The 22,797-nt window shown below is 27.5% G+C and overlaps 2 protein-coding genes and 1 long non-coding RNA gene across 6 annotated transcripts in view; 1 reads left to right on the top strand and 2 right to left on the bottom strand.

Moving 5' to 3' along the window:
- Window positions 1–14,686, top strand: part of LOC107168921 (uncharacterized) — a 23,048-nt gene extending 8,362 nt beyond the window's left edge. For 3 of the 4 annotated variants that reach the window (XM_089222431.1, XM_089222430.1, XM_089222429.1), the window contains 5 exons: window positions 567–3,134; window positions 8,716–8,867; window positions 8,959–9,041; window positions 13,626–13,789; window positions 14,457–14,686. In XM_089222431.1, coding sequence (XP_089078557.1) covers window positions 567–3,134; window positions 8,716–8,867; window positions 8,959–9,041; window positions 13,626–13,789; window positions 14,457–14,543 — 3,054 coding nt within the window. In that variant the 3' untranslated portion in view covers window positions 14,544–14,686. Of the gene's footprint in view, window positions 1–566; window positions 3,135–8,715; window positions 8,868–8,958; window positions 9,042–12,961; window positions 13,596–13,625; window positions 13,790–14,456 lie in introns of those variants that run through there. The other variant, XM_089222432.1, reaches the window with a different exon arrangement.
- Window positions 5,082–7,617, bottom strand: LOC149057112 (uncharacterized). The gene is made up of 4 exons (XM_089222437.1): window positions 7,159–7,617; window positions 6,913–7,059; window positions 6,685–6,777; window positions 5,082–5,575 (listed from the first exon to the last, which is right to left on the bottom strand). The coding sequence occupies exons 1-4, from the start codon at window positions 7,274–7,276 to the stop codon at window positions 5,511–5,513; spliced, it is 423 nt and encodes a 140-aa protein (XP_089078563.1). The 5' UTR covers window positions 7,277–7,617; the 3' UTR covers window positions 5,082–5,510.
- LOC149057111 (uncharacterized) lies at window positions 13,896–22,797 on the bottom strand. The gene is made up of 3 exons (XR_016190787.1): window positions 22,405–22,797; window positions 22,079–22,264; window positions 13,896–14,078 (listed from the first exon to the last, which is right to left on the bottom strand). It is a non-coding gene; the product is annotated as an uncharacterized LOC149057111 (long non-coding RNA).

Here is a 22,797-nt window from a genome sequence, read left to right as displayed (position 1 = left end):
TATATATTATTTACATACTGCCCTATTTTTCTGCTGACTTTAATGAAAATTAAATTAGTGTAATATATTAATATCTATATTAATAATTATTTTATATTAAATGCATGTCATTTTTCACACAAAATAAAGCTTTCTTTTTTCACTAGCTTAATTTTTAATCATTTCTTCAATTTAAAAAGTTAGCTCTCAATAAATTGATAATAAGGCAAGGACCCAAATTTTTCTCGTATAACAATTTTGAAACAACTACTAAAAATAATATAATTTTTTTTGGAAGGAGGAGGGGGTAGAAACCTCTTATAAATATGGAACTGACTTCTATATTATTTACATCAGATCACATATAGTTTATAGTCGTATGTAATTTTAGTTTATCTAATTAAAATGTATTTAAGTTAGAACTCTTATTTATTTAGAATTTTTGAAACAATGAACAAATTTATAAAAGCAGAGCGTGTGCTTTCTATGATTAATAATTATATAAATAATTTATTTTCCTGTATATAAATATTAAATGTTTATTGTTTACTTTATATTGCCATGTTCAAATTGTTTAATATTTTTAGGAACCAAATGCTACTGATGATGAAGTCAATAATATATTTCAAGCAGTTAAAGATGATTCAAATATTTTTAATAAACATGTTACACATAAAATTGTTGAACATAAAACAGTGCCAGAATATTCATCCAAGTGGAAATCAATGATAGGTAGTCAGTTTATGAGTGATGTCACTATATTTTCTAAAGATGAACATGCAATTCCTGCTCACATTCTAGTCCTTTATGTACAGTGCCCTGATATTTTGAATGACATAATTACAGAAGAATCTGATACATATAAATCAAAAAAAATGGTAATGTGGTCTGAGTACACTTATGAAGCATGCATGGCCTTCTTAGAACTAATTTACTCTGGCCAAGAACAATTAATAAGTCCAGAGTACAGAAAAGATTATTTGCATTTAGTTACAAGGTACAATGCTCAAAAAGTTGTAAATGATGATGATGGAAAACATGGATGGTTTACTGAAGAGTATGATAAAGTATCAAAACGTAAAAGCTCAGAATTATATTCAACTGATAATAAAAGATATAAAGCTCTCAGTCCAGATATGTTTATGATGGATAATACAACTGAAGAAATAGGTAATACGAGTTCTAATTTTTTAGGAACAACTGTGAATGATGAAAAAACCTCGAGTGTATTAAAAACTAAACAGTGGTTGAACAATTGTAACCTAACTCAACATCACAATTCATCATTCACAGAAAATTTAGATATTAATGTTCTACCACAAACTATTTCACCAATGGGTAGTCCAGCTCATTCTTTTCATAGTGCATCGACTGTTGTACATATTCAATTATCACCTAGCGATCATCATGTTGACTATGAAAGTAATGATGTACCCATTAGTCCAATATTAGATATTAGAAAAGCATCCTCCAAATCATTACCTGTCGATGAATCAAGCGTGAAATCTATTTTAATATCAAATAATATTGAAAACATTCCTATTGATTTGGAAAGTCCTTCAAACAAAATTTCAATACTTCCCAACTTACGTAAAGAACCAGAATTAATTACAATCATCAGTGATAGTGACAATGAATCGATAGATATGATTTTGTCTTGTTATAATGGTACATCTTGTGATAGAAATATCAATCTATTGAATGAAAACAATTGTACACCTTTTAAAGCAAGCATTAAGAGAAAGAAAAATTATTTTTCATTTAACTCAGTTGATAAAAGTAATGATATAAGTGTTATTGAATTAAATGACAGCAGTTTAGATTCAATTCATTCAGGTATTACAAATAGATTACATAAAAGAAATTGTAACTATAAATTGGGCAATTTTTCTGTTGACAAGTCTATCCTTTCAACACCGCGAACTAAGACATTCATAAATATTGATGATGAAAGCACCACAACTTCCACTGTACCAAAGTTTCTTCCCTCAAATACTTCTAATGCTCAAATTCCATTTTCAAATAATACAAATTTTATTGACTTAATAAATGATAGTAGCTCAGATTCTATCTTAACAATTGATAAAACAAAAGATGATAGTTTGTTGACATCATTTTCAACATTGCCATTGAATAATAATGTTCAACAAAATTGTCAGAATTCTTCAACCCCCTTTTTAAATGTATTGGAGGATATAAATTCTCCAATTTATGACAGTTCAACTACAAAAACTGAAGCAAATAATTGTGTATTGAATGCATCATCATTAAAAGAAAGTGACACATGGTCAAATTTTTCATCTCCAATAAGGGATGAAGGTTATTATGCACAAATTATCAGAAAAACAAATGAAGATTTCTGTTCAACAAATTCTTCTAACAATACTGTTTTACCTAAATGTAACAATTCAAAACTATTATCCAAATCTACTGAGCAATTATTTGCATGTAACGACTTCGATAAGTCACAAATCAATTATATAGAAAACAGTGATAATGTCAGCAACACAATGTGTTCTGATAAGAAAACTATTTTAAACAAAACTAATCCAGATTTTGAACAGTTGGAAAATACAATATTAAGGAAAAATGTAATACCACCTAATGTTAATTCTCCAGTAGATATGAAAGAGGTTGTTGATTTAATTACTCGTTTATCTAGTGAACACTCGCATACTTCATTTAGCCCTTATCGTTCTCAATTTGAAACTGTTCAAATTCCTATTACATCTCAAATAACTACATTAAATGAAAAATATGATGAGCAAAATAAATCAGCCTTTGAACAAATAATTGATGATCCGTGGATGGAATATAACGATTGGCAACCGGTTAATATTAGTCCTCAATATGTGTCTCCAGTTTTATTGGAGACAAATTCTACAGTCTTAGAAAATGACTCTGAAGTATTAACGACCCCTCCAAAAATAGTATATCCTTTTAATATGGATTTACAAACTTCTCCACCAACTATTTCATGTAACGTTGATATAGTTCATCATCAAATGAAAAATGCAGTAACACCAAATAAATATGGTAGTAGAATAAGTACTCCAAAAAGTTTACGCAGAGTTCAATCAGAATCTGTTATTGGAACTAATGGACAAATAACACCTTTGCCAAATTACAGTGCAATGAAAACACCAGATTTAAGAGTAAGTATTTCTTTAAAAATACTGTAAAGAAACTGTTAACTAGTAACATTTGATCCTAGATACTTGTTATCAAATTAATCATTTACTTATTATTTATTCTACAGTAGATTTTCAATATTCTCAGACTAATTTAAACCAATTTATATCTTGATTAGTGGCGATTTTTAAAGGGTACTTGATTAGTTTATAGCTGTGCGCAGCCTCCAGTTTCAGGGGCAGTAAAAGATTAATTTGGCCCATTCAACAAAATCATTAAAACCCGTCCATTATCTTAGTTCTTTTACTATTGGCATTGATTATAAATACTATAGATTGCTCACTGGCCGGTTTTTCGGTGGCGTACATTAAAACTCTCGATAGATGGCGATAAGAACAAACAATATTAATAAATTCGTATTTTATTCCAAATGCCGTAACCGCCGCGATTGTCGCGGTGCGGGTATAACTGGTTTTTATCGTCACTCGTCAGTCGTCATGACGTCGACGACTCCCGATCCCGAAGTCCGACTTCTAATAATAATCAAATAATCACTATTTTTATTTTGAATGATTTGGTCGTGTGCGCAGTGTCTACGGGCATCAATTTTTATTTTTGTTTTACGTTACCGATCGATGTTCACTGAAATGAGTGACCATTTATTTTGCTCTCCGCTGATCGTCATTACAATAATTATTTATATTATTAATTAATAATCAAACCTTCAACTATTGTCTATTAACATATTGGGAAAAGAAACTAATTTAGAGCGTTCTAATTTACTATTAATTATAAGAGCTGTTAGAAAATTAAGAAAGAGTAAACTAAAAAATATTGGAAAGATGGGACTTATCTATTCTTAGTTTATTTAGGTAGGTATTTTACTCAAATAAACAGTAACTAATATTCCAGTAATTATTTTATATACCTATAATACCTAGGTACAATTAGTAAATCATAAACCATTAAGAGTTTGAGTTAATGATATTGTTGCAATTTTTATTATTAAATTCGATGGAGCTTTAAGTCCTTATGTTTGCTCAACAAAATCAAAAGTATTATTTTAATGGCTTTCGATTGATGAAAAAATTTTTTGAAATATATTCACGTTTACAGAAATAATTATACAAACAATAATATGAAATTTATAACTACAAGGTTCAATTAATATACTGTATTTATAAAAATTTATTTTTATTTATAACAGGTTAATTTTTAAGATTTCTTGTAAAATAACTAAAACTATCAAATGAATACGTACTTTATGCAGCACCAATCAATTACTTATTTTTAAAAATTTTTAATTTGTCTGCATTTTGTAATTCTCTTTTTTTATGACGAATTCTTGTCAATGTTTGAACTTCAAATGCTAATAAAAAAAAATTGTGCCTATGTATTCTTATAATTTTTTAATCACAATAAGAATAACTTATGAGGAACTTTGTATTAAATTTTCAAGTATTTTGGTAGGGCCAAAAAAATTTTATCGACAATTCACAAAATTTTTTTAAGAAAAATTGAAAATTTCTGTGGTCTATAAATATCTCAAAAAAAGTCAAAATATTTTGAAAATTAAATCATGTAAAGAAAATGCCAATCTTAATAACTGGTAAAATTTTCAAGTATCTGTCACTTATACTTTTTGAATAATAACAAATATTTAAAATCGTTTCAGGATAAATCGTTATCGTTACGCTATTTCGTAAAAATTTAAAATTCAGATGCACTTAAAATTTTTCCTATAATGACGCTTCGAGTTTTGTCTATAGCTACTTGAAGAAAAACTTATGGAAGACTTAGTGTTGTATTTTCAATCCTTAGTTATAAACACAAAAAATTTTATGAATTTTCAACTTCAAAATTACTTGCGAATTTTCGCGTTTTCGACAGATTTCGTAAAAATTTAAAGTATAAACGCTTAAAAAAAAAAAAATTGTGTCTAACGATTTTTAATTTTTTTTAGCTATAATAAGAACAACTCATAAGGAACCTTGTATTAAATTTTCAAGTTTTTTTTGGTCATCCAAAAATTTTTTACCGACACTTCAAAAAAAATTGCTCATAAAAATCGAAAATTTCAGTGGTCTATAAATATCTCAAAAAAAGTCAAAATTTTTTGAAAATTAAACTGTACATAGATAACACTAACATAAACATTTGGTAAAAATTTAAAGCGTTTACAGTGATTAGTTTTTGAATTACAACCATATAAAAAAATCGATTTGGTCTAAAACTGGTTTTGCGTAAAAACTCCCGTTTTTCCGTCATTTTTTTTTGTTTTTCTCGATTTTTTGAAAACTGTTGGAAAATGTTTACTTTTCACCTCTATAATGCACCAAGGATATTCACTTTTACATCAGAAACCACCCCCAAAGTTTGAAATCGAAGCATTTTTTCGACTAGTGATGCTGTACACAGACACACATCATTGTAAAATCAATACATTCATCACTTCGTTCAGAATCTAAAATCAATAATAAATTATGATATACATACAAATAAATATAAATTTAATAAATTGGTTGATTTTTTAATCCTGTTTTTTTCACATATTCTAAACGATTTATTTCGCCATCCTGGTATTTCTTCGTGAGATACCCTTAATTTATTGTTAGGAGGAGAGTTCATATAAATAAATGTTTCGCTTTATAATTTTAATAATACATCAATTACTATGGACGGAACAATGAGCAAAATAAAATTGATCTTTTAAATGTCGATGATATGATTCAGCTGCATTTGTAGTTCGTATAACCTCATTATCCGGAATTTCAGCCTAAATTTACACAGGTACCTAGGATTTTGGCGCTTTCGTACGATACGATTTTGGCGCTTTTGTACGATAAGACTTTATTTTGTCTTATCTAATTTTGGCGCTTATGTCTTCCATCGTAACAGATAAAACTGACTTTTAGAATAACTTTTGTTCTAATTAATATTTTTTTATTTTTTTTGTTCATCATTAAGAGATCCTTGCGCTTACAATATGAAAATAAAAATTTTATTTTTTTAATAGTAAAAATAAAAGAATTTAAATTTGATTAAATTTTTATTGAAAAAATTCAAAATAGCCAATTTGTAAATTTAATTTAAAAAAAATTTTGATGGTAAAAATATTTATCTAAATCTTGTTAATTTTTTAGAATTTTTTAAAATATCAATATTTTTTTGCATAAATTAATTTGGAGTGTTATAACTTCTTTCAAATATTATTTTCAATATAATTTCTGAAATGAGTATATTTTTTAAATTTATTAATTATATAATTTTCACAATTTTTGTTTTACGTTAAATTAGCATAATTTTTTTTTTTTTAGTCAGTTCTATCTTATACACCCTGTATAATATATCCTAGACGCTAGACGGATAGACTAACAAATCATCTCCATTCAGAATCGTTTTTCGTATACAATGATACCTATCATTGCATTCAAATTTAACACATCCATTAAAGTGACCTACTAATACAGCAGAGCGATACACACTTGCCCACTTTTTTTAATTACATAATTAATTTAATATTTCAGATAACTACTTTTATTTTTGTATTTATAATATTTATAATTCATATACCTTCAATGAAGTCTGTACTGGAAACACTCCAGTTCCAAGTTTTGGGTGAATTTAATATATTAACCGACGATGTAGATCTAGTTACATATGCAACTATAACAATAATATATTTAATTTAATGTAGGAAACACGTGCGCTGTGTATAGTAGATATTATATCATAAAATATAATTATATAAATTATAAAGGCATACACATAAACTTTGTTAAACTGTCAAATGTTACCTACCTTCAGAATAATTTTTTGGAACCGCGTTGGAATTAAGTTGTGATTTAGGATCAACTGGATTAGAATACTGGTCTCTATTAAAATGTTCAGAGCATAAAAATCGATTTCTCATTTTTTTCGGGTTTATAGAATCCAACTCGACATTCCCTAAAGTTTGAAGTATGATGTTACTAGATTAGGTTAAATTTGAATTAAATAGGATTATAGGAACATTATTTAATAAAAAATAGCCCATTAGGTACTTGCCGGAATGGATTATCCACTTTTTTAATAAATTAGAATCCAACGGAAAGGTGTGAAATCGAGTTTTGGTATTTTTTTGCATATTATTGCAATTAAAATAAGAACACTTTCTTCTCGACATTTTGGCGTAATAAAAGAAACGTTACAGAACGTGTTAACAATCGCGATACAACCGTGAACCGACTGTCAAAGCGTCAATTGGAAATGAAAAACTACACACCATATTATCCATTATTGCATATGTGTGTGTGTGTGTGTGTGAGACATCGAGCCATTGACTAAATTATACACGAAACCAAAATAGATTTTGAACGTTTATTAGTTATTAGGTACTTAATATTATATTTAGCATTTCGCACTCAGTTAGACGCTAGCGATTGCAGCGTTACCGTGCACAACTAACCACGCGTCCGCAGCGCAGCCTAACGATACCGTGCAAATAGCACGCCACCGAAAAACCGGCCAGTGAGCAATCTATAGTATTTATAATCAATGCTATTGGGTATCAAAATTAAAATTGTATTGATTACCTATTTGTTTTTTTTTTGGATAAAAAATTGTACAGTAATGTACTAAGCCACTAAAGGTGTACTTTTCTTCAAGCCTATAGTTAATATTTATTGTTTATAATATAATAAAATAATGAACATTAATAAAAATATAAAATATATATTTAAAAATAGTTGGTAATGCTATAGTACATAATCAAAGTTGTAAATTGTTGTGGGCAGGCAGCATTATAACTCATCATTTATTAGTATATGTACAATGCACAAGACAATAATGTTAAAAGTCTAGTTTATTTTTAGACTTGTTGACCACAAATTATAATATAAACAATTTTAAATCATAACTTTTTTTTTTTATAGTGGACAGGTATATTAGTTTTATTTTGGTAAATTCTATAATCATAAAATATTTATCTATACCTACTTTACTAAAAAAAAAAAAAAAATTAAAAATAGTAATAATTAATATTTTTTTTACCTACAACGGTCATCATTAATTGTGTAAATAAATTTTTACTGCGGCCCATTATTCAATATTTGCTGGCTGCGGTAGCAGTATAGAAAGTCTAGTGGCAGCATATACTACCTCTGCTGCTTCAGTGCGCACGCCTATGACTACTAATATATGTTAATTTACTATATTTATTTAAAAGTATTGAAAAAAAATTGTTCGAGAAAGAAATACATATTAGAGGCATCCAAAGAGGATAAAAGTTAATTTAGTTAAACTATTTAACAGTCAAAAATCAGTAACTGTTTTTTTAGATATTTAGATCAGTGCATTCAATTTCTATTATTCTTAAATGGTTTTAATTACTTATTTAAATATTGTATAAAGCAAATATTCAAGATCAATTTCTTACAATCAGTTTTCTATAATCCCCCAATGTTAGAAACTTATGGATGACTAATTCTGCCAAAATAGGCGTCTAAACTAGCTTTCAGGGCTACTCCTGGACATAGTGCCATGCACAAAAAAACAAAATTCAATTTTCACATTCAAGTTTTTAATAACAAACTATTTTTTTTTAATTTTAAATTGTCATTTTAGAAAGAATTTGATCGTTATGGCCTTAAAGATCTTGGAAGGCGCAAAGGAAAACTTATATTAAGACATATTTATGATGTTACACATCCTAAATATGATTCTGAAGAAGCAAAATGTGTTGGAGACTCTGAACAGTATTCTGATTCTTCGGATAGGTAAGTTTATTTTAAACATTTAAATTACCATTATAATTTATAAATACTGAGTATAAACATTATTTATTTTGTTTTACATATAATATTATAGTTCAGAACCTGGAATCCCTTATTATGAAGCTGAAGATTATGACGAATTAGAAACTTATAGTCAAACAAATTTATCAAATAAAAGTAAGTTTTATAAAGATCTACATCTATATATGTATATTATGTATAACATATAAATAAATTAATGTATGTATGTATGTATGTATATTGTATATATAGAGTTTATAGACTTAGAAACTAGATTGGCACTAAATTTTGTATGCATATTCTTTGAGATTTTTAGAGGGATTTTCGCTTAATTGTTCAACACCTATAGGTTAGGCAAGGATATTGTTTTGATTCACAAAAATTAATTCATTTTTTTTGTTTAATTAATATACATATATACAGGGCCGTATTTAGGAATTTGACACGAAGGGGCAACAAAAAAAAATACGCCTCATTAATCATTATACAAAATACAAATTTAAATTATAAAAAAATTAGCCGCCCTCTCCTACTTAGCCGCCCGGGGCAACAGTACCCTGTAGCTCCCCCCTAAATACGGCCCTGCATATATATAGGGCTGCCATAGGTTACAGAAATTAAATTAAAAATTAAAATATGATATAGACTGGAATATTTATTTTAATGTCTTACTAGTATTATCTCATCAATAATAATTAATATTACATTTTTATACTTACTAATTTCTCCTATTTTAGATTTAATAAAATACAATAAATTCCATTGAAATAGAATGTTTACATTTGAATAAATTTGCATGCAGCTTGATGTGTATATATTAGTAAATGTCTTGATTACTTATTTTTCTTCTTCTGATAAACGTTAATTTAATTTTAAAGTTGTTAGCTTTAAATTTTTGTTTTTTAGTTTTTGATCTGTGGACAATTTTTCTGGTAGCAAAAATACTTATATATGTAATATCTGATGTTATTAAATGTGGAAAAAAACTCTTTTGGTATAACTTTAAAGAAGATAATTTATTGATTTTTACTAGATTTTTAAGTTCAAAGAAAAGTTATTTGTAAATAATGTTTAAAAAATTCCAACAAATATTATTTGAACTGATTATATATCAGTAATATAATATTACTATAGCATATAATATAATATTATATACTACTATAATTATTGTTAATTGTTATTCAGCTGTAATGTATTATTATTGCTATAGTTCGTGAAATGTTAGATACCGGGTCTAGGGTATAACGGTATTAGCATCTAATTCAACTGCAGTAACATTAATTAAATTTAAAATTAAAAGTTGTTTTTTCAATTATCATCAGTTTAATTTATGTGTTAAAAGTAGAACTGTGTTTTGATATGAGCCACATTTGATCATAATTGTGGGGTAATGGTAATTTTCGGCTTCGACGTATTGATGATTTGTAAATTTGACAATATCCGATTCTGCGCATGATAATTATAGTTATTTATGCCCAAGTTAGTAATAAAGATAACATTTCTTTACCACACACTATACAGTGAGACAATTTTACACGGATCCGGACATTTCGGCGTGGGTCTATTTCGGCCTATAGTCATTTTTTTCATAAAATTATTTTAATCGCGTTTAGATAATATAATGTTAGCATTTATCTCACTTTCGTCGGTGCCGTATGAACTGTATAAATTAAAAATAATAATATATATATATATATATATTATACTGTCACACATCATAATCTATATTACGGTATAAGTAATAAAGATATAGGTAGTTAACCTAGGTATTGAGGCAGGTTTTAGAAAGTCATATTTTTGAATGTCGAGTTTTAGAAACACTGTTTTAGAATTAATAAATTCATCTAAATTATAATTAAAATCATCGACTATTTATTTACATATTTTACATATAATAATTTTTTTTCTTTACCTGTTGCTTATATAAAATGTTTTCTAATAATCTTTCATAAAAAAAAAAATAAATATAATTATTGTTAATACTTAAGATTATTAGCAATAGCTCTTATAAATTCATCTAAATTAGAATTAGAATCATTAACTATTCTTTTACATATTTGTAATAAGTTATTATTCCGTGTTTCATTGTACTTTTTTCTTTTGAATACTTGATTTGAAATCAACGATTCAATTGTTGCTTCAGTTTCATGTTGTTTTTTTTTTGAATTTTGGAGATAAATGAATACCTGGGTGTGTTGATAATAAATTATGTATTTTGTTGTGCCAATCTTCTGCTGAATTGGATGTTCTTGGCATTTCATTAACAGTTCGACTGTGTACTGACCACATTTCAATTGGAAAACATGGTTCGTAATGCGTTGCTTCTTTTTTTCTAAACCTCATTCTAATTTTTCCAATCACGTAATTTTCTTCAAAACATGTTACTAGATCAATTTCATCATCCTCAAATTCAAATTTCAAAATACCCCACGCTTCCTTCACTTTCCCCGGGGGCAAAAATGTTTAACTTGCAATTTTACAGGCTCGAAAATTGGACTCGAGCACATTTTTATACTTTGTAACCAAACCTAACGCTTGGATCTTACGATATATCGATTGTTGTAAATGAAAAAAACACGCCGAATGGATTGCAAACGGAAATACGTTATTGATTGCATTAATCGCTGCCTGTTCGAAATCGGTTAAGTATTATTTCCAAATTATTATTTTCTTTAAAAAAGATTCTATTTTCTTCAGCAAATTTATTTAAATTAGAAAATAACATATTATATAAATCTTCATCTTTTCCAGTCATTAATGCAAATATTAATGGAAATACCATTTCGTTTCCATCCCGTGAAATTGAACCGTGCACAACATAAAATTGTTTAAAAAGTTTAGGACACGATTTAAAAGTTTCGTCTAAAATCCAAAATTGTGAATTCTTTAAATAATTACAATTTTCAATTGTTGTGAAAATCATGATATAATCATCATTTCGTTTAACAGTTTTAATTAAAAATTTCTTTCCACTCAATGTATCAACAGATAAATCATTAAGATCAGAAATGTGGTTTGGCTCTTTCATATTTGTTTTTCTTTGCCTTTTAACAATTGATTTAGCTGAGCATTTTGAAATTTGAGAAGCTATAATATTTTCCACTTGTGAAATTGAATCTTGATATATAGAACTTGGTGTATCGTTAGTCTCAGCGGCCTTTCTTTTTATGACATTTTTAATGTTTTTACATTCAATTATCTGCGAAATTGGGCGATGCCAGTGATCGGAAATACTAAATGGCTTACCTTTATCATCGGATATGTATGTGTTGGCAATCATAGTAGTTTAGAACTTAGCTGCACAGTCGTGACATCTCCAATAATAAACTATTTTGCCATCAATTTTACGATTATAAATTTTATTGAAAACGTATAAAAATCCGTTTACATCTAACATATCATGTTTTTGATGAGTTGATTTCATCAACGTCAATGTAATGTTAGAAATTGTATTTTGCATTTCGGCCAACAATTTATAAAATTTTATGTAACTCTACGTAGGTAGGTATTTAGTACACGATGTACGGCAACGGCACTAGACTAAGACTACTTTTTGATATTTCTCGTATTCGACTAGATATAAAATAATCATATATTATATCAATATAGAACCATAATTCTACAATAATTATTAAACGATAATATCTTACGACAATAGTGAGCAATATCAATAAAATAGAAACTTGATAACGATTATTGAGTACAGATTTGGAAAAGTATCATAATTTCTACACTCTGTATCGTAAATTCTATTACAAAAAAAGACAGTATTTTATTTAAAAACTGTATTTATTTCTTTTATTTTCTAAAACACTATTTAATATTTTTCTAAAACGCAGATTTTCTAAAAGTTTCATATTCTAAAATATAGATTTTCTAAATCTTTTCATTCTAAAACTTGATTTTTGAAAACACGCACCCAAATCGTTAACCTATACGATGTATCGATAGACGATAATTGAGTAATATAAGATAGTCAAGTAGTCAGTAGTACAGTAGTTAGAAGTCACCATGGCACAAGCAATCAAAATTTTAATAAGGAGAATACAAAGTGGTCCAAACACCTTCTTTTGCAGATAGAAACAGGCAGAAGTTCATAAAAAAAAAAAAAAAAAAAAAATACATCGACGGTGATAAATGTATTTTAAAATTAGTCAGCGATTATGATAATCGTAATATTATGAGTTTTTTAAGAGGAATATCACATAAGTTAAGTATGATGACCTGAATATTTTTATTCATATTTTTTATAGCATTCTCTTAAATATACCTAATTATTATATACAGTTTTTATACAAAAATAATAATATAATTAATATAATTTTTATAGCATTCTCCTTATTTTAAATTATTTATATATTTATATTTTATTGTGACCTACCTAATTTCTTAAAATGGCCTTACGGCCATACGCCGAAACGACCCTACGCCAAAACGGCCACTCCGAGATAGCCACGTCAAAATGTCCTAGACCAAATTTTACAGACATAAGTAAACTGCTATATAGCCAAAATGGTTACGCACTGAAACAGACATCTTCAATTTGACTTATCATCAAAATGTTCTAGATGTCAATTGTAGTTATAAACTGTCACTCTGGTAAATTATTACCTAATCAAACAAAGCAAATCTAATTTGTTTTAAAATTTTAAATTAATTTTTGTATTGAGGAAAATATACTGGGAAAATTATATGTGTTTTGTGAACAATTAAGAATCATAATCAATGTTATTATTTTAGCTTCAGTAGATATGGGTTTTAAAGATTTGCTCAGAGTCAATGAAGATCTTCATAAAAAGATTTTGTGTTATGAACCTATTTGGATTGAAGAGCTGAAAGAAGATTTAAAACTATACAATGTAAACATTAGTATGCAAAAACTCATGGCATTTTTGGATGATAAAGTAAAATATTTATTTAAATTGAGAATTCTAATTATTACAATAATTTACAATTTTTTTTTTTTTTGTTAATTTTAAAAGTTAACTAACTATATCCTTTATATATCAAAATTATTTTTATTCTAATAAGATATTAATTTATTTAACTACATATTAATAATTGATACAATTATTGTTTGTACGTCTTCTATGAACATTTTCATTTCATTAATTTACTTACAGAATAGTATATATGTATATGGTAGTGTTTGGCGAGTTCCTTATAAAAAGAAATTTGCTTTGTTCCTTGTTCCTTAAAAAATAAAGGAAATCGTTCTTTTTAATATTGAAAAAAAAATTTTCAATTAATATTATTTATACATCTGTGTAAATTTAACTCAAACGGACTGAACAATATTTGGTTATTTTTCTTTGGCAAAATGAACTTGTTCTGTTCCTAATTCTTTTTTATTAAAAAGGAATTCGTTCAATCGTGCCATTCCTTAAAAAAGGAACTCATTCCAAGAATTCGTTCCTTTCAAACACTGATACATGTAGAAGGTCATCGATTTCAGGGTCATCTTATATATATATATATATCATTATTTAAAATTATAAATTGTTGTATTGGTTGACAGTTGTTAATGTGTGACAATTTAAAATTTAAAATTTAAATTTTTTATTTTTCCAGTGTGTGTCATTTCGTTCTAAGGCATTAAATGATCAGAGGAAAAAATCATTAGCAAAAAAAAATACCAAAAGAAAGAAGTTATTTTAAATTATTGAATATTGTTACTGTGTTTTTTTGACATTTCTTGTATGTACAATATTGGTGTTAATAAATAACTAATGTATTGTAATATTTTTATCATTTAGTAGTTATAATAAATAATAATAAAAACCAATTACAGTAATAAATAATTATTTTTATTTCTGTGTATGCTATACTATCATTTATATTATGTAAGCAATGTAGATATATTAAATTTACTGTTTTTTTCTGACAATAAATTCAGACATTGTGAAATGTTTATTGAAAATAAATAATATCTGTGCAATGTTTGACTGGTATTTTAGAAATAATTGCATTTGGTATTCAAGTATCAACGGTTTTCTGAGTATTTGGTATTGCAATACATTTCTAGTTATTGTATTCACTATTCAGTATATCATATAACACTGCATAGAAGGATACTCAATTCATTAAATTAATGCTTTGAAACATCTAGTTTTTTAAAGCCTACCAATAAACTTATATTAGGTATGAGATGGTCATTCATCACCTTAATATAAAGTCATAGAGGTATACCCGTTGGCCGTTATAGGTGGTAGTTTATTGTTTTGATAAACATAAAATATCTTTAAATATAATATATATTATATGATTATATATGATCAACAGCAGTTTGTTTTTTTCTTTAGTATAATACTTTTCTGTCTTAACTATTCATCGGTCGACCACCTGCAAGGTCTAAAAACTTGATGGATATATTTGTTATGTACCAAGTACGATTTGTACATTCAGTTGAATCTCAATAATCCCAAGGTGGCGCGACATTTAAAAAAATTTGAATTACTAAGTGTTCGAATTGCTGAGTAGACATCAGAAAAAAATGTGTTGTTTTATTATTGTATGTACCTACATAATAATTAAAATTTTGACATATTAGGGAGCATTACAATTTACAGTTATGTAATGATTGTTTTTAAAATGTTAATTATTATATGAAAATTAAATGATTATTTTAAAAGATTATAATTTTTCGTGGAAATGTATGATTGTTTTCTGACCAAAGAACTTAGTATCAATTTTTCAATAATATTTTCTAGAGCGAAGAACTTCTAAAACCTCGACATTTACTTTTAATTGGAGCGATAAGTTTTGTACTTCATCCAAGGATGAACTGGCTTCTTTTAAAGTCTCAAAAGGTCTATAAAGATTAGGAGAAATATAGGTATTTGGTGATATATACTTCATAATCGAAGGTTTGAATAATCGAGTCGATTATATTATTTTAGTATTATTGAATAGAAAACAACAGTGTTCTTTGGTTTGTTTATATCGTGAAACAAGTTTCAAATCATCTCCAAACATAGACCAATGATACCTTAATGTCACTGTCACATACGTCATAACTAGTGACGAAGCAGTAGCCTTTCACTAATATAATATATTATACAATTTTTCGTTTTTAGTGTTGAAAATTAAAATATTAATATTTTAGCGTTTATCGGATATTGAGATGGGTGGGCCATGGATTTCGGTTTATGAAGAACCAACTAAATAAATTATTTATTGTTCATGAATGCCATAATTCGACTTTGTATGAGAAATCAGAACGTTTATCATTTTGAAAAGACACCGAGATATTTAAAACTAATTAACTAACGAACATAGATAAGTATAATAACGAATAGAGAACAACAAACGATATGAGATATGAGTAAATGTGACGAGCATGAACATATACATACAGACGAGTGCATAGAAAAGAGATTAAATAGAAAGGCGACTCCCGTGAAACGTTTTGATACTAAGTTCGATACTAGCGCTCCCGACGGTTGTCTTAATTACTAAACAATCGATTGTCAACCATCGATATTACTGATAGAATATCGATATTTATACTATTGTATCGATATAATTGCTATCGAAATTATTTTAAAAATTAAGAATAAAATTTTCAAATATTCTAAATAAAATAAAATAATATACTAAATTCATTATGTCAATAAATATTTATTAAGTCATAAAACATAAAATGTATACAATTATTTACATAGTACAAACATAATTTTTGTCATAAAATATTAGAATATATACAATTATTTACAAAGTACAAACATAATTTTTGTCAGGGTTATAGATTTATACATAATAATATCTACGTAAATATTTAATTAAAAACATCAAAATATTAGTTCAAAATACAATTAATTATTTACTATTTTTTTACATTGTGTCATTGTTATCATAAAATACAATTAATTTAATACAGAGGTATTTGCTAAAGGTAAATTAATGCAATAATTTTGTCTATACATAATTAACATTTTGCCGTAACAAAACCCTTTTTTTTTTTGAATATTTATCATGATAAGAAATAGCAGCAAGTTTTATAGGATCAGAAGTGCAGTTGTTTTTTTCTCCTTTACTCAAAATACGATTTATATGGTTTACATAGGAATAAATTAATAGTTTACAAGCTGTTTTGAGAAAAATTTTAAATAAATCATGTTCACTGCAAACTAAATTTTGGATAGGCACATTCTGAGAAACAAATGAATACAATTCACCAAATGCATTATTTTTATATACATACTTATGGAAATTAGAATTAAACAGATTTATTATCAAACTGTACACATCTATTGTTTCTTTATCCGGGTAAAATAAGTGACATTGTGAATATTGGCGTTCTTGAATTAAAAAATGTTCATCCAAAGGATAAGTAGCACAAAGTTTTGAAATGCAGGTAGAACAATTTTTAGTCAATTGCTTTACTTTTTTAATAATCCACCCACTAACATAAGCTCTACTGCCAGAGGTTATAATATTATCGTTATTGGGTGGCATTGACACTAAAGTAGTTTGTAATTGGTCATTACAATCAGCTTCTTCAACAACAGATTCAATTGGTATTTCATTGAATAAAAATTCTTTTAAATTATCTAAGACTCCATCGCAGTCGTCGTCTTCACAGTTTGCACCAACGGAATGATTAGATGTAAAATTATTAATAACAAGAGCTTTAAAAGAAGAAATGAAGTTCGCAGGGGTTGGGTTAATATTTCGTATTCCATGACTTCTTATTGAACCAAAAAAGTTTTCAATAGGGTCCTGGTTGAAATTTCTAAGTAAAACATACTTGAAACCATCTTTCAATAGTCTTTTACAAATTAACTGCATTCCTTTAATAGTTCTTGTCCAATTTGAAACTGATGGAATTGATTTATTTGTTTCATACTTCATGGTACTTAGGACATCAAGACATTTTGGCCAAAACTTCCAATGAGGTGAATTTAATGTTACTGCACTACTAAGCTCTTTACCTGGGCTAGGCTTGATCACATTTCCGTTGGCACTGTCAAAAAGGTTGTCAATAAATAGGCATAATTGGCCAGTATCTTCTGCCCCAGAGTCAATGCCTTTGTATTCTATAACAATTAATAAAAACTATAAGTACTGTATAAAATGAAAAATAACATTAATTGTTCAAGCAATAACATAAGTTGAAAATAATATTGTTTCATGTTTTTAAATGGTTTGTTACAAATATATATATAGCTTACCAGTGAAGTTAGAGTTGTTTGTCATTAAGGCCATTCTCTTCATGATTGCTCCAACACGCTGACTGAAGACTTGGGCTGCAATTGATACCTTCATTTTTTTAATTTTTTCTGGATAAACATGAGAGTCAGAAAGCTTAGGTACAAGACGGTCTCCCTCTGTACTTTGGTCTTTATCAAATTCATAAAATTGAATAATATGTTTCCACGATGCTTTTCTCTGTTTATTTTCATATGTGAAATTTAAGTCTTTAGTTATAAGATTATTCCGCAGACCTTTTAGCAAATGTGGGACATCAAAAAGTGGAATTATTTCTTGACCACCAATTTGGAAACCAAATGTATCATTTTTTTCCACTGCTTTAAGATTAGAAGTATCTTTAGTTTCTTTTATTAACCGATTGATAGCAGCAACATTGGATGGGGCTTGATCACAAACTGTAGAAATTACAGTAAGGCCTGTTGACTGCACTGCTTTAATAACATCTTTAAGTATAGTTGATAAATTAAGACTGTTCATGCTGCTATTGGTCAAATAAAAAGCAACTGGTTGTTTAAACTTTTTTCTGATTCCTCTCACCATAAAAACAAGTGCTTTATCAGAAAAATTTGGTAAACAATTATTGTTACCTAGGTCTTCAAATCCAATAACTTTTCCATTTTTTTCAGTAAATTGCAATGATGAAGAAATTGAGATTTCATCAAAAATGACTGAACAATAACGATCTAGCTTATTTTTCAATTTCTTTACTGCAGTTTTCAAATGATCAAATATCCTTTTATTGATTCCTGTATCAAACGGTATTTTATTCAATAAATCCATAATTGATTTCCGGGAAGGAAGAGCGAAGACCTTTGAAAGTGTTTTATACGCTTTTCCACTCTGCTTGAACAGAGACAGGGCAAACACTTTATCATCTACTGTGAAACGTCTTCCACGCGGCTTCTGTGGTTGCATTCTAATTTGAGACTCAATAAATTGTCTAGTGAACTGGTTTAGTCCACATAAAGACTTTTTATTAGTATTTATAAATTTATCAGCCATTTTTAGTCGAGTTCTAGTTTCTGTGTATCGTTTGTGTACAACTAAATTTTTTTGTCTATAGATTTTGACAGCATCATAAAGAAGACTTTTTCTTGGAGTCAATTGTGATTTTCTACACATGTTCATCTCTACCAACAAACCCTTAACTTTGTTTTTTTTTCTGATTTGTTTAGATTGACACGATAAAACATCTGTACTGATAACTAAAATCAAAATTTGATTAATAATAAAACAAAAAAACATTCAACCCATTTATAGTTACCTTCATTTCTAGGTTCATCAGATACACTTGGATTTGAATTGGGTATTTCACTTTCACTTATTCCAACTAAACTAATATCCATGGTATCAGATACACTTGGATTTGAATTGGGTATTTCACTTTCACTTATTCCAACTAAACTAATATCCATGGCATAAGAATCTTCAGGATCTCTAAATGCTGCCATAGTTATACCTAAAATGATAGTAAAAATTGTGTTAGATAATTTAACTAAAACAATAATTTGAATATTAAAAAAAGTTTTTACTTTTATCAATACTGATGTTCATTGCCATAGAGTCTTCAAGATTGTCTACTATATTAATCATGTCTTCTTCAATTATACCTAAATCCAAATTTACCTTTAATTAATAATGTGCTGCAATATCAAAATAAAAAGAAACAAGTGTACATTTTTACACCAACAATAAACTTAATAGCAAAATATCATGCACTACATTTTTTTTTTAAATAATCAACTCATGCTCATGCACTACAGTCACTAAAGGCATTCTCTATTGATTATGGTTATTGCAAACGGTACTCATTATCAATGCTATTATATAACATGTAAACAAACTAGTAATAGCATGCAATATTCCAAAACATTTTAAAATAAATAAATAAAAAAACTCACTCACTAAGGTGAAGCAAAATATCAACAAAACCATTTTTTAGTGTTTATAATATTTATGCATAATTGCACCATATTACAGTTGACGGTGTTTATACATGACAAAAATTGTACTTACGTACAAAAAAAGTTTTTTTTTTCGTATGGTTGGATAATTTTTCATTGATTAGATAAATTGTCAAACCATAGAAATGTAATTTAAACTTTTTGATACAACCAATACTTGATTTCAACCGTTTGATTAAAACTGATGTCAAGTATTGGCTATATGCACCCAATACGTAGATATCTTATTATCTTAAGTTATAGGAATAACTAAGAAGTAAGAACATTTAGGCTGACAAAACATATATCACTATAGAACATATAAACAAAAAAACAAATATTACAAAATATTGAAAATTTCAACATATTATATAAACTTAAAATAATATATTTACCTGGTAAATTCAGAGTTGGCAATGAATTAGTAATCAACTTTTTAAATCCAGGACTTTTACAAGTTTCTTCAAAATGCTTATCACACATAACAAAAGATTTATAAACTATGTCAATTGGTTTATTTAATAATTTGTTATTTCCTGATCTCTTCACCCAAGCGTCAAATGTGTTTTTTTCTTTTGGAAACCTATGACGAAGAACAGTTTTGTCAGTGTATTTGGTGTCACAACCAATCACAACACAACTATTTGACGGCATGGCGAAACAGTAACAATTATTCACCAAAACTATTAATTTAACAATTAAAAACAAAAGCAAGTTAAATTGAAAATCGTTAAAACGGAACAGTTTTGAAAAATTAGTAAAACCGTTATGGCGTTGCGTTATGTGGTTATGTCGATACTCGATGACGCGTCACTAGATGTAAACAAAATTACTGCCGAGTGCTGGAACGGCAAAAACAGAGTGACCCGTCACGCAAATATTTATAATTGTACGCGACATATATTACGTTGGTATGGCGCGTGTCTTAAAAGTGTATATCAGACCCACCGTATAGAGTTATACCCCCCTGGACGAGTGTCTCATCACAGCAAAATTTTTGGCTGCGTTATCACTTATCAATAAATTTTTACCAAATCAGCTGTTATCATAGATTGAATAATTTTACCGCCAAATTTTAAATATATTATATTACATTATATTATTATGAATTATATTATATATAAAACTTCAATTATTGAATTCTCAGATAATTTTTACATTTATTTGTAGAATGTTTATCAAGATCCCATTGAATTCCCAAAGCACTCACTATCTATTTGTAGAAAGTTTATCAAGATACCCACTAAGTCTAAAAATCATTTCTTGACTGCGCTATTTACTGAGATAAATTAAAAGTATAGTAATAAAGTAGGTGTTATTAACTGCAATGTATTTATGACTGATGATGCTCCAGCGTTCTATAATGCATGGGTTGTTGTTATGGGATCTGTTGAACACAGACTATTGTGTACATGGCATGTAGACAAAAACTGGAGACAAAATCTATGTAAAATCAGTGGAGGACCCGAAAAGAAAGCATTAGTTTACAAATCATTAAGAATCCTTTTACAAACCACATCTATAGAACAATTTTATAGTTACCTCGAAAATGTCTTACGAGATTTGAAGGATGATGATGATACTAATAGGTTTGGAATGTACTTTGAGAAATATTATTCAAGGCGGCCAGAATGTTGGGCTTATTGTTTTAGGTTGAGGCTTGGGATAAATACGAATATGTATTTGGAATCGTTTCACAAGATATTGACGCATATATATTTGGAAGGGAAAAGAGTGAAACGTTTAGATAAAACTATTCATGCTCTCATGAAATTTTCTAGAGATAGTCTTTACAAGCGATTGATCAAATTATCAAAATATGTCCCAACTGAAAAAGTTCAAAAAGTCCGCCTAAGTCATAACATCAGTGAAACAATCGAACTGGAACAAATTAAAATTTTGGAAAATGAGAAAGGGTACATAATACACTCATTATCAAATCCTTCCCAACAGTATTATATCATGAAAGTTGGTGAAACGTGTACACAAACAGCATGTTTAAAATGTGAAAAATGCAAAATTTGCATTCATACTTACCATTGTTCTTGTATTGACAATGTCATCAAAGCAAATATTTGTAAGCATATACATGCTTGTGCTCGTAATTTCTATAAACATTTGGATGACAATAATATTATTCATAAAGAAACAAATCTTGAAGAACAAAAAATCTTATTTGATATGAACACAACTTATACAAATCACCACAAAATTGATCAAAATCTGAAAATAAAACATCAAGCAGAAATTATTTTGGGTCTAACTGGAACAAATTCATTAAGTGATCAAAATAGAATACAGATAGAAAAAAAATTAAGTGAAGTTATTACACTCATGAATGAAGGAGAAAAAATAAAACTTACGCCAGTTGAAAATATCAATGTTACAAAAAAAATTGATAATCAGATTCGGCTCTACTCAACTAAAAAAAAAAGCTTTCATAAAACTCAAATCTCAAAACCTTCCTTAAATGAAACTAATGCAATAGTATCTGGATTTGAAGATGTTAATAGTGAGAGTGCTCATGTTCACTGTGCATTTGATCATTCATATGATACAATTTAAACAATACTAATAAAATATATTGATACTTAATAGGTGTACTTATACATAAATTATGATTTTCGGATTTGACTGTGGTATTATTATTTATGATATATCATTTTATTTCTAGTAAACAATAAATTATACGTCTTGTAAGTAGTAGCAAATAGCAATAAATACTAATAAAATATTAATATTAATTATGATGTATG

Source organism: Diuraphis noxia, unplaced genomic scaffold, assembly GCF_037042655.1.
Source record: "Diuraphis noxia isolate RWA-SAM2 unplaced genomic scaffold, SU_Dnox_SAM2 contig0003, whole genome shotgun sequence".
Lineage (NCBI taxonomy): Eukaryota > Metazoa > Arthropoda > Insecta > Hemiptera > Aphididae > Diuraphis > Diuraphis noxia.
Note: the sequence above shows the minus strand (reverse complement) of the source record. Positions and strands in the feature narration are given on the sequence as shown.